At 32.3% G+C, this 14,193-nt stretch overlaps 1 protein-coding gene across 1 annotated transcript in view; it reads left to right on the top strand.

Annotated features, from left to right (window-relative positions):
* Positions 1-14,193, top strand: part of LOC139501766 (transient receptor potential cation channel subfamily M member 1-like) — a 68,460-nt gene that overhangs the window by 48,947 nt on the left and 5,320 nt on the right. The window contains exons 23-25 of the mRNA XM_071290908.1: positions 610-643; positions 1,862-1,960; positions 4,656-4,709. Coding sequence (XP_071147009.1) covers positions 610-643; positions 1,862-1,960; positions 4,656-4,709 — 187 coding nt within the window. The remainder of the gene's footprint in view (positions 1-609; positions 644-1,861; positions 1,961-4,655; positions 4,710-14,193) is intronic.

Genomic DNA, 14,193 nt, shown 5'->3' with positions numbered 1-14,193 from the left:
TTTCTCCACCAATAATAACTGGCTGCCATGAAATAGTCTAAATCCGGTGCTTACAAAATTGCGTTAAAACACACAAAAAAAATCAAATCAAATCGTTCGTTGTAAAAGGGAGACAGTCAGGGGTGGCTTCGAACAAATATATTTAGCTAACCATTCATTGAATGACCGTTGAATTATTCAAATCATAAAAAGAAAAAAAGGCGAGCTTAAAATATCATTGAATTATCAAACGATCAAGCAATAATTATCTACAAAATATTATTTCAACAGTAATGATTTAAAATGGTCTTTTCACACGGTAATCTTGCAAACATCTTCTTTTCTGAAGCTGCAAAGACAAATTCAACAAAGTTTGGTCATTATCATTATTAGGGTACCTAGTTTAAAAAATGTGTCCTATTGACCCATCTGCCAACCAACATGGCCGACAGTGCATACATATCAACTTACAAACGTTCCTTTAAGATTAACTACTTTCGTTGGTTTATGGTACCATGGTCTAATTTCAATTTTTTTTTCAAGCAAAACGGGAATGTCATTTGGTGTTCCAATTTGATACGTTTATGATATCATGAAGAACTGATTACTATAACATTCTATTGTTTTCAGGGAAATAGACCTTTCTGAAGTTGACAGGATTACGGTAAACATGTATTATAATCTATTTGTGTCACTTCGTTTTTTAATTGATATTTATAGTGTGTATTTCTATGTTGTGATGTTTTGCTACTGTTAGCGTTTCAGAAAAATGGAGAAGGTTTGGTACCATAAAACATTTGATCCCTCTGCAATCGTTTGCACATTTCCTAAGTCAGAAATCTGATGTTGTGTGGTTGTCGTTTGTTGATGTGGTTAATAAATGTTTCTCGGTTTTTATATAGATTGGACCGTTGGTTTTACTGTTTGATTAGTTTTACATTAGTAATTTTGAAACCTTTGATAGCCTGCTGTTTGTTGTGCGCCTAGGCTCAGTATTTAAGACAGAACCTTTATCTATAATGTTTTTTTTTTATAAATTGTGACTTGGATGGAGAGTTGTCTTATTGACACTGACACCACATCTTCCTTCATCTATAAACAAGGAAGGAGAGATAAAGAGAGAAAGATATTTTGAAAACCAATATTGGATATAGGCTTTGCCTCAAGGTTTTCAACCAAACACTTCATTCTACATTCCGTGTTTACAAAAAAAACGTTCTTGAGGACAATTTCTGTAGATACATTATCACAAGATGATATATTGAATAGTACATCCAATGTGTTTGATCTTAGTCATGTTTTAAACTAATATGTATACTGTTATATTTATGACCTGGTAGAAAGCTTTTTAGAAAAGAAATTGACAATTCTTAATGTAAAACAATTCAAACAAGAAAATCAAAAGTCTGAGGTGTATTGAAATAAGCGAACGAATATTAAATATGATGAACAGAAATATAGGCTCTTGACTTTAAATCAGACATACATAATGTCTCGGGTTAAACAAATTCGAAAGAGCCAAACCCTCCAATAACCTTATAAATGGGTTCAATCTCATAAAACATCAAAAACATTTTAAACTAGCTGCACTCTTCAGCATCATTAGCATATATCTTCTAGACATAAACAGTACAAACACAAACATCACATCTTCCTATATCTAAATAAAGACAATGTGACCGTTGATATAGTAGAAATAAGGCGAGCTATGAGGACGATGAGATATGTCAACAGCAGCGTTTGCATGCATTTTAGTTTTGTTGTTTATTTTTCATTATTTTTTATTTAGCATGCAAGTTAACACCTAGCTTTTTATTTTTTTCTACTTCTAAATTCAATAACAGTTTAAAAAATAAACTTGACTTTTCGATATATTTAACAGATGTTAGAGAGAAAAATGGATACAAATAGCAAAAAACAAGACAAACAGAACGAAAAACAAGACAAACAGAACGACAAAAACGGCAGACAAAATGAGAAGGTAATCCTAACATATTCTCCTGATAATTACCTGGATCTCTTAGTATAATGCCATGTTTTTAAAATGGTTAAGAGTCTTACCTTTCTATTTTATTATTTTGCAATAAAAGCACGTGGTTACCAGAACAGATGCGTCATAAAATAATTATTTGTTTAGGTTTTTATTTATCATTTCTTGTTTGAAAAAATATATTGTGGAATAAGATCAATGAAAGGGTTATTTAGTGCATTCAAATCTGTTTTAAGATATTGAACAACACATTCAAAATATGGTTCAAAAGTTTTTGCATAGTTTTAGAATTTTAATTAATAATTTATGACCAAAAATTAAAAAGTAATTTTTAAGAACTTGACTATTTTTTTAATGTTTATATGATAAAGTACAAAATTCGACTCCAAAAATCGGAAAATTGTCTGTTGCATTTTATTATAGTTTGAGATTGTACTGCTTGATTCTTTGCAACAATTGCCTTCGTATAATAGCAGTCTTGAATTCTAAATTTTAAATTAAAGCAAATCAAAACTATTATATTAATATGCTTAAATTGATTAAATAGTCTTTGTTTTAAATCGCCGAAACAAAAACAGGGTATATCGCAGCAAATAATTTCAAACATAAAGTATTAATAATTTGCCTTCACTAGATAAATCATAATTTGGTTTAAGGGGACAGCCAATGGTTCAGAGAGATAACTCTTTAATTCAATGATGCTTCTGTAATTTCATCAATGAATTTTAAGTATTTAGCTTAAACAGATTGGAAATAATTTATATAACTTAGAAGCTTAGTATATATTGATGAAAACAGTTGACATTAACGTACTGATGATTTTAAGAGTTATTTTTCTTATCCTTAATCTACTTCCTTAAATACAGTTTGATAATGGATGTTACGATTCCCTTATGCATGACAGTAACTACAAACTAAATTGTCAATCACTAATTGTGCATCCCTCCCTACTAACCGATTTGTTTTTGTACTTGGATGCAGTAGAATTCATTCAAACTCTTCTTAAAGACAAAAAGAAAAGCATCTTGCGAAATTCTGTAATTTCACTTTCGAATATATTGATGATGCCCTCTCACTGAATAACTCATGTTTCATACAATACTTGCATCTCATATACCCAAATGAACTTGCAATTAGGGATATTACTGATACTAGAAGCACTGCTTCATACCTTGATCTTTTCCTCAATATTGACACAGACGGAAGATTCATATGAAAATCATTGATAAACGGGACGATTTCAACTTCCAAATTATCAATTTCCCAATTCTCAGCAAAAATATACCCTCTGCCCTTCTTATGGTGTTTACATATCTCAATTAATACGTTATTCTCGTGCATGTTCACACTATACGGAGTGTGCTCCTAACGCAGAAACTGCTCCAACAAAGTTATGAGGAGGACAGATTAAAATTGAAACTCCTTAAATTTTACGGACACCATCACGCATTGGTTGATCCATACGATGTATCTTTGTCCAAACTTACTATGGACATTTTACCACGTGTTAGATTGTGGTTTGTCATTACGTCGTGTGATCTTTTTATTAGCGAACGTGACTTATTCCCTAATGTGACTGTTTTGCTGAGTGTGAATTCGAATTGCTTTAAGACGTGACACGGTAATTTTCCATCCCAAATTAATTTGTTGGGTTTTGATGTTGTGTTTGTTATTGTCATCAGATTTTGTCAAATGTCTTAACGTTTGTAGTTGTAAATCGTATTTTTGTCTGTTGTATTCGTGTGTTGTGTTGGGGATACCTACACATCAAGTTCATTTGTTAGATTTAATTTTGGATCAACGAAATTTACACGATATATTTGGTTTGCAGTTTGATCAGAAGAAAAACCCTCAAAGCTAGATATTAGAATTAATTATCTAATTACTACTACAATTAAATATTAATTAGTATTATACTTTTTACTGTTATTAATATAAGTTAGATGAGTCATACAAATCTAATCTTGAATTTCATCCAAATTCTTTCATAATTTTCGGAACACGTTAAAGAAATTTAAATGTGACGTCACTGTGGGCGTTGCATTGACTATGACTAACAGGGTTGTGATTTTGTAATATATTCGTTTTTATTCTATAGCTAGTCACCACTTCAGTTTAATCATGTATATCTATTATTTAGTCATTTTATAAAATTTACTGTTTGCAAAACTATGCATTATTCTTGAAAATAATGATTTTTTTGTCCCAGGCGACATTTCTTGGCCTCACAACTTTTTGAAAACTTTGATGGCTATTATTCGTGTGTTCTCTGTCCTATTTTCTCCCATATATTTGTTTATGTATTGTAATCCTGTCGTGCAATGTTGTCATTTTAATGGTATATCTAACACTACCATTAATGCGGGAGGTTTGGCATGCCACAAAACCAGGTTCAACCCACCATTTTGTCATTAAATGCCCTGTACAAAGTCAGGAAAATGGCCATTGTTACATTATAGTTCGTTTCTGTGTGTGTTACATTTCGGTGTTGTGCCTCTGTTGTGTCGTAGTTTTCTTATATTTGATACGATTTCTCAATTTTAGTTTTGAGAATTTTTAACAGCGGTATACTACTGTTGCCTTTATAAGATGTATTTCTTTTAAATCTTTAATCAATATCACTTGAACAAAAGCGGAAGTTATCAGCAAATGAAAAATTTTCCACAATAGTTTTCTCTTCTTGTAGATAATGGAAAACATGCAGCATGTGGACAAAAAGTTGAAAGGAATAAAGACAATGGTTGGTATTACATTTTGTCTTTCATTTGGTCTTGTTTCTTCTAAATGTATACATAAATTAAATGAAAGCCAATATTTAAAAAAAAGGAATAAGTCATATTTGACTGTTCATTCATAGGCATACAGTTTTTACTTTTGATGCCCCACCTTCGATAGTAAAGGGGCATTATGTTTTCTTGTTTGTGCCTCCGTTCGTTCGTCCGTTCGTTCGTCTCGCTCCAGGTTAAAGTTTTTGGTCGAGGTAGTTTTTGAGATAGCTGAAGTCCAATCAATTTGAAACTTAGTACACTTGTTGCTTATGATATGATCATTTTAATTTTAAAGCCAAACTATACATTTGACCCCAATTTCACGGTCCACTGAACATAGAAAATGAAAGTGGGAGTTTCAGGTTAAAGTTTTTGGTCAAGGTAGTTTTTGATGAAGTTGAAGACCTCACAACTTGAAACTTAGTACACATGTTCCATATGGTATGATCTTTCTAATGTTAATGCCAAATTAGATTTTTACCCAATTTCACGGTCCATTGAACATGGAAAATGAAAGAGCGAGTGGGGCATCCGTGTACTTAGGACACATTCTTGTTAAATAGTTATCATACTTTGTATTTAGAATTCATGAATATATTTTTCTTCAAGTTTATTTCAATTCAGGTTCCGCGTTCTGTTTCTGCAGTTGACTGTTTTGCACTTCTTTCAGTTGTTTTGTATCTTGTCTATGCAAAAACTAAAATCACAAAAAAGCTGCACACAGAGGAAAACCAAATCGGAAAGTCCATAATCACATAGCAAAATCAAATGACACAACACATCAAAAACGAATGGACAGGAACCGTCATATTCCTGACTTGGTACAAGCATTTTCAAATGTAGAAAATGGTGGATTATACTTGGTTCTATAGCGCTAAACCTCTCACTTTGTTGACAGTCTCATCAAATTCCGTTATAATTAAAATGATGCGTGAACTAAACAGACATACTGAATTAAATAGTCATAATATGGGTACAGTTGTCATCATCGTGTAACAATTTTAAAAGGAACAATTTAACAGAACACAAAACTATCTATCTACAAACACATTCATCGATTCGCGTGTGTGACGTCTCAAAAAATAATCCAACAGTAACATTAATATTAATAAGAGAACAAAGACAAATGAAAGAACAATATAACAGTAAGTAAGTAAGTAAGTAAATAGTTTATTATAGTGTCACGATCCAATATACATCATCATATATAATATAAAAAAATCTTTAAAACAATATTAGATCCCTGCCTTTAAGACATATGAGACACTTTCATCCTTTTCAAACTAAAAAATATATACTATAATATAAAAGAAATATTTAAATAATAAAACTTTTCATGATACTAAAAATTCTTAAAAAAACCAACTCTTTTAAGTTCATTTATACTATCAATAGTGATTAAAAATTTACAAATTAATCTTCCTACGTTTAAACATAAGATGTAATGTCTTGGCTGATAAAACCTGAGCATGATCACAGTTCATAATAATATCAAATTTCTCATCAGAGTTAAAAGCATTAAAAGTGTTATTCAAAACATTAATAAAATTAAAAAGTTCTTCTCTTATATCTGAATAAAAATTACAGTCTATTAAAAAATGTTGTTCTGTCTCTATAAAATTGTCATTACAGAAAAGACAAAGTCTATCACATAATGGAGTGGTCGGCTTGGTGTAACGTCCGGTCTCAACCGCAAGCGGCAGCGATCCACATCGAAAGTTTGATAAAATGCGTCGATGGTCACGAAATTTGACTGTTTTAACAAATAAACTAGTTTTACAATTGTTTTTGAACCTTCTGAATGTTCTAAGCTTGTTTCCATTTATAGAATTTGTATCGTCAAAAACATCAGCTAACCATTTTTATTGATCTATAGCAGTTAATTTGTCTTGAGCCATTCGTAGCTTTTGTTTGGTCGTTATGCTGAAATTGATTAAAAAGTTCAATTCTGATTTTCTCAGTAAAGCTAATACACGTGAATGCCAAGATCGTTGTTTAGTCTTACTAGTTTCATGGATAGTCTGAACTATTCTATCATCCTCTAAATTAGAAAGTTTGAAAAACAATCTCATAACTTCAATGTTCTGTTTTGTTTTAACTGTGGTCCATCCCATATCTCCACGAACGGCTAGATTGGTGGAGTTTTTAAAGGCCCCTAAACAGTATCTACATGCCCTATTTTGCACAGTTTCTAGTTGTTTATGTTCCGATATACCCCAGATACCTTATCCGTACAACAATACAGGTTGAACAAGGTTTTCATATAATTTTTCGTATATATCAAAGTCCATTCCGCCACAGGTTATAAATTTAGTATAAAGTGCAGACAAAGCTCGACTTGCCGATTTTCTTACTTCTCTAACCGTAAACTTCCAGTCTAGGTGTTTATCTATCCACATTCCAAGATATCTATATTTGCTGTCGTATTTTACAACGGTATTTCCACATGTAAAATCAAAGTTAGATCGAGGTGAGGATCCACATCTGAAATGCACTACACCAGTTTTGTCAAAATTTATACATAATCTCCATTTCAAACACCATATATGAACAATATTTAACATTTGCTGAAGTGAATCTTCGTCGGGCGCCAATAGAACAATGTCATCTGCGTATAATAATATCGAAATCATACTATCTGCATTAATTGGTATACCCAAATTTAAAGAGTTGATTTCTTCTGCTAGATCGTTTACATAAACTGAGAACAATGTCGGAGATAATTTACATCCTTGTTTCACACCCAAATGAACGTTAAACATATCTGTCATGTACCCATTGATTTTTACGGCGTAACGAACATCTACGTACAATGACTGTAACCCTTTCAAGAACTTTCCATTTATACCAAGGGCCATCAACATTTCTCTGTTCACGGTGTCAAAGGCCTTTTTGCGTCGATGAAGCACGCAAAAGTCGACTTGCGTTCAATTTTCCTATTAGTGATAAGAGTTGTTAAAGCGTAAAGATGTTCCATACAGCCACGATCCTTCCTGAAACCGTTTTGCTCGTCAGCAAGAATTTTGTTGTCTTCTAACCAAGATGACAATCGTACATTTAGAATGTCAGCATATATTTTACAAGGAATTGACATAAGAGCTATTCCTCTATAGCCAAGAGGGTCACGACTGTCTTTATCTGGTTTTAAAATTGGATTGATTAAGATTTGGTTCCAAGTTTCTGGTACAACTCCGTTATCGAATGCAAATTTTACGATCCTGAATATCATATCAACACATGAATTGTTGCGGAGAAATTCTGCGCATATCTGGTCTAACCCGGTGGACTTGTTCAACTTTGCACGATAAACAGATTTTTCCACGTCCTCATATGAAATATCAGAGTTTAATGTGTCCGAGTTATTCTCAATATTGTTCACTAGGTCATGATCTACTTGTTGTTGAATAAATGTTAGAAATCCCTCATCGTATTCCCCGTCGCTAGTGTTAAACAAATGTTCATATTCATTTTTCCAGGTTTCATAAACAAAATTTATATCCTTGCTGATATTGCCATTAGGTAGACGAACTTCCATTGGTATTTTGTCATGTCTTTCTTTCGCTATTCCTAGTTTTCCTATTTTTCGCCAAAAATCCCTCGTATTACTTTCTTTCGATAGATACAAAAATTCTTTTTGTTGTCGCATTTGATAATTACGCTTTTCCTTTCGCAAAAGTTTATCAAAATCATTTCTGGCTGTTACGAAGTGTTCTCTAAGACGTTTTTTCTTCGGTCCACATATCTTACACTTTAGCCATACTTTCTCTTGTTCACATGCATTCTCCCAACGTTCTTCGTTCCAGTATGGTTTATATTTTGACTTTCTACCAGTAATTTTATGCTGGTCATTATGTGCACTCTTGTGCCCTATTTTTGAGATAACTTCACTATTAATCAATTGAAATAAATCACTATATGCTTCGTCAACGTCTCGTCTATCTGCAAGTGCATTTTCTATTTTGTTTATAGTTTGTTAAATTTTTTCTCGAGCATTGTCATCATTTAAGAAATCGTTAGGAATTTGATAAGATTTCGGTTTATTTGGGATTCGTTTTAAATTTGTTGGATATTTTACCAAGGTATTACTAGGTACAGATGCTTCTCTTTTTATGACTGCCTGTAGCACTGAATGATCTGGTATTTGGCTGCACTCTTGAAGATCTAAGGAATCAGTTATATCAGACATGGTTTTCACATTGAAGTCTATGCACGAGTTTAAATTTTCGTGAGTTGTGAATATATAGTCAACTACCGATTTACCACGTTTTGAAATGCATGTAAAGTCTTGTTTTCCTTTTCTTCCGTTTATCATACAAATATTACAATCGACTAGAAAGTCAATAAGTAAATCTCCATTTGCATTTGATCCTTGGTCAATTGTCTCTCTACTTGGTATCTCGTCTACCCCTTCTATAAAGTCAGATGTATCTGAGCATCTTGAATTAAAATCTCCGACTATATATAATTTGCCTAAATTCTGATACATGTACACTTGTCTAGTAAGATCGGAATAGAATTGTTCGGGATCATTTGTTCGTGTTGAGCCTTTAGGTGGTAAGTAACACACACATATACAAAACGTTTCATGTTCATTTGTAAGTTTCACCCAGAGTATGTCTTCTATGTTGTCATATAATACTTCTATCTTGTACTGTTGTTCAATAATATCTTTAACGAATACTCCAACTCCTCCTGATCCACGTTTTGCTTTTTTGTGATTTATTTTTCGGTTGTTTCCATAAAAATGATAGCCGTTTATATTAATTTTATTTTTACCAATCAGAAATGTTTCACATACACCAATGATGTCGCAGCTCAGATGTTCTAAAACTGTTTTTCGAAAGTTATAATTATCACTTTCAACATGATGCGACCAACCGCCTACGTTCCAAACACCAAGCAATAAATCCTATCTTCCATCATTTTGTGACTGATTTCGCTGAAAATTTCGCACTAATTTTCCTTGTGAGACTTTAAATACGTTTAGTTTTCCCATCTCCTTTAAAATGGTGCGCATGTTGGAATTTGCCACTCTGGTTTCATATGGGATATCACTTTTAATATATACGTTTCTATACTTTTGTTCCATTTTTCCATAATTTCTACTTTGTTCTGTTTTGATTGCAATCTTGCTATAACAACTCCAGGTCGTGGTCCATTCGACTGTTTCCTCTCTACTTTTTCGACTATGATGTTTTTAAGTTTCATTCCATCTTTAACCATTGATATAACATTGTTTTTCAGACAATTGTTTGTTGGTGTTTCATTTTTATCTACTGGGAACATCTTAACAATAATATTCTTTTCTTCTTTCATAGTCTTCTGTGTTTAACACGTTGTTAAGGTGATAAACCACATAAGCATGAAAAGTACGCAGAATCTATACATCAAGACCATTATGTATTATTTTATGAAGTTGATACGGAATATTTATCAGCTAGGTCTTGGTACCTTCTGATGAACTTTTTTTTTTAGAAAAAGGACGAGATGTTCTTTGACATACCCCTGGTTCATCAACTTTCTGCTCCGACACTGATGACGTTTTACAAAGTACAAAGTAGAACAATCACTTTTCCATTGTTGCGTCAGATATTTTGTTTTATGACGTCAAAATTTTACGGGAATCTGTGTGATATTCAGTAAGGGCGGACACATAGCGATAACGTGTATTGCTACTAAGGTGGGGGGGGGGGGGATTTATAATTTCAAAATTAAAACCGTCTCGTTTGTAATAGATTATGGTATTGAGATGACAGTGTAAGTCAGATTCGAGATATAAGTCTAAAAATGAGCATAAGAAGCTATGTATGTTGTTTCTTTAATTTCTAGTTGTTGGGGATATATTACTGGAACCAAATCAGAAAAATTCGGATTGTTTATGGAACATCAGCAACATATACCGAAAAGTGAAATTAAATAATCTGGCTTCTTTGATCCTCTTTTGTTTTGACAAGTGTCTGAAGGAACTCTAATTCCTATGAAAATAAGAAGAGGCGTACAATTTGTTACCATAGGAATGCCGACAATTTTTTGGAAAATTCTACTTCCAAACTTAATAAATATGTTGTCGATAAGAAACTCCAGCAAATTGATCACTTGTTCTTCTGAGAAGCATGTTCAATTTTTCATGTAGCATAAGGTTTCAGTAGTACTGGTCCAGGTAAATGAACAAAGTGCTAGGTTTCCATCAAACTTATAAAATGTTTTCATTTCTATTTTGTAGTCGATAAGTACTGAACACAAGCGAATATCGCGTTTTGTATTTAAGACAACGTGTTTCTTAAATGGGCTCATTTACGACAAAGGAAGCAGATAAATAAAATAAAATAAGTGAATAATAAACATGATAAAGAATTCATCATCCATATTATTAATTTTCTGTAACTAAAAAAATATAATAAGAAATTATTGAACCTCACTAAACATACACAAATTAAAAATGAAGAGACATTTCAAAAGTATTCTTTTTTGCTCTACTCGAAATACGACGCCAAATCTGAAAAAGGAAAAAGATCAACGAATAAAAGTACACAAATCACAACATATAAATCTAAAGATTGAGCAAAATGTCAATCGTGTTAATGGCATTAAAACAAATTGAAAAGCCTTAAACATATGTATATGACAACTTTTTATAAGCTCACCTGGCCCGAAGGGCCAAGTGGGCTTTTCCCATCACTTGGCAGCCGGCGTCCGGCGTCGTCCGTCGTCCGTCGTCTTCCTGCGTCCATCGTCGTTAACTTTTACACAAATCTTCTCCTCTGAAACTACTAGGCAAAATTTTACCAAACTTGGCCAAAATCATCATTGGTGTATGTAGTTTAAAAATTTGTCCGGTGAGCCGGTCAACCAACCAAGATGGCCGCCATGGCTATAAATTGAACATAGGGGTAAAATGCAGTTTTAGGCTTATGACTCAAAAACCGAAGCATTTACAGCAGATCTGACATGGGGTTAAATTGTTCATCAGGTCAAGATGTAGCTGTCCTGACATTTTCAGATGAATCGGACAACCCGTTGTTTGGTTGCTGCCCCTGAATTGGTAATTTTATGGAAATTTTACTATTTTTGGTTATTATCTTGAATATTATTATAGATAGAGATAAACTGTAAACAGCAATAATGTTTAGCAAAGTAAGATTTACAAATAAGTCAAAAAGATCGAAATGATCAGTTAACCCCTTTAGGAGTTATTGCCCTTTATAGTCAATTTTAACCATTTTTCGTAAATCTTAGTAATCTTTCACAAAAATCTTCTCCTCTGTAACTACTGGGCTAAATTAATCCAAATTTGACCAAAATCATCTTGGGGGTATCTTGTTTGAAAAATGTGTTCGGTGACCCGGCCATCCAACCAAGATGGCCGCCATGACTAAAAAAGAACATAGGGGTAAAATGCGGTTTTTTGGCTTATAACTCAAAAACCACAGCATTTAGAGCAGATCTGACATGGGGTTAAATTGTTTATCAGGTCAAGATCTATCTGCCCTTAAATTTTCAGATAAATCGCACAACCCGCTGTTGGGGTGCTGCCCCTAAATTGGTAATTTTATGGAAATTTTGCTGTTTTTGGTTATTATCTTGAATAGATAGAGATAACCTGTTAACAGCAATAATGTTCAGAAAATTAAGATTTACAATTAAGTCAACATGACTGAAATGGTCAATTGACCCCCTAAGGAGTTATTGTCCTTATAGTAATTTTTTAACAATTTTCAAAATATTTGTGAATTTTTACTAACATTTTCCACTGAAACTACTGGTCCAAGTTCATTATAGATAGAGATAATTGTAAACAGCAAGAATGTTCAGTAAAGTAAGATGTACATACACATCACTATCACCGAAACACAATTTTGTCATGAATTCATCTGCTTCTTTTGTTTAATATTCAAATATACCAAGGTGAGCTACACAGGCTCTTTAGAGCCTCTAGTTTTCACCGACCTAGAACGTTAGAAGGCATTTACTTCTAAAAAGGATAGATATTTTTTACATTTTAAAAGAGGGACGAAAGTTACCAAAGGGACAGTCAAACTCATAAATCGAAAATAAACTGACAACGCAGTCTTTATCACAACCCATTTACCCATCTATTTTATTATTAAGATCTGTTAAGCAAATTAGTATTTTCAGAAAACGATTTGTTTCTGTTTTTAGCGCACAATAATTTATCAACGAAAGTTTTGGTTCTCAATGCTCTTCAACTTCGTTCTTTATTTGGCCTTTTAAACTTTTTTTGGATTCGAGCGTCACTGATGAGTCTTTTGTAGACGAAACGCGCTTCTTGTGTATATACAAAATTTAGTCCTGGTATCTATGATGAGTTTATTGTATCACAACATATTGAAAGGCGTACAATTTATTCATTATTAAGAAAATATTTGACCTGCTCGTGATGTTGCTAAAATTTTATGAATCCCTTACGAACTAAAAATTCATGTTAATAAAACAACAGAGGAATTCCAAATAAAAAATGAACTAGTTTTATCGCAATAACGGTTTGAATAAAGTTTTAGAAATTTTACTTTTTGAAGGACCAAGGTTCATTTATTTAACCCAACAATTGACACATTTCATTTTATTAATATTATTTAATTATAATTTTGACGACATGGGTACATAGTTATCAAAGGTACCAGGATTATAATTTCGTACAGTTAAGACATATTTACATACATGCATTTATGTTAGCAATATATCCATAATATAAATATATTTAATTCAATTCAAACGCATGTATATAAATTGTTTATATTCAAATGATACACCTCAAATGTTATATCACCGTCGAAATTTGATAGTTTTATACATGTCTGATATTTCATACGCAAGTTTACTCATTTAAAATCCGTTTATGATTTTTGTGACTCCATATTATTCATAAATTCATTGGATAGTGAATCCAAATAGTTGTAAGCCAAGGTGATCACAATTCAAATAAAATATGTTAATGCACAATGAAATTGTGTGTATATATATACCTTTCTGAGTGAGCCGATTCTTTAAACGAAAAATAGGATAACACCTACTTTAAGTATACTAATTGTAGATACATCCACAATCCTGTGATGTGAATAAAACAATTCTATTTCGAAATTGAAATATGCCACCCTTAATCTGACATGATTGTGTTTACACCAGCGTTAAATCTGATAACACACTGACATTGGATATAATACTTGATAATGTATACTACTGCTATATAAATATAATTTGGTAATGCATACATGCAATTACACAACAAAGTGTACACGTAAAAAAATCCATTTTCGAAAATAATCTGGCATTCGGCCATTTACATACATTTAAACTTGATCGTTGTTTTCTCAGCAATTAAAATTTGTTTGAACTGATGAAGTTTTCATATTCCTAACTCAAACATAATATAGAGATTTATTTCTGCATAAACCATGTATAAAAACAACCTACTTGTTAATTACATACAGGTTATTG

The sequence above is a fragment of the Mytilus edulis genome, chromosome 13 (assembly GCF_963676685.1).
Source record: "Mytilus edulis chromosome 13, xbMytEdul2.2, whole genome shotgun sequence".
Classification (NCBI taxonomy): Eukaryota; Metazoa; Mollusca; class Bivalvia; order Mytilida; family Mytilidae; genus Mytilus; species Mytilus edulis.
The sequence above is the reverse complement of the archived record's forward strand: the minus strand, read 5'-3'. Positions and strand labels throughout refer to the sequence as shown.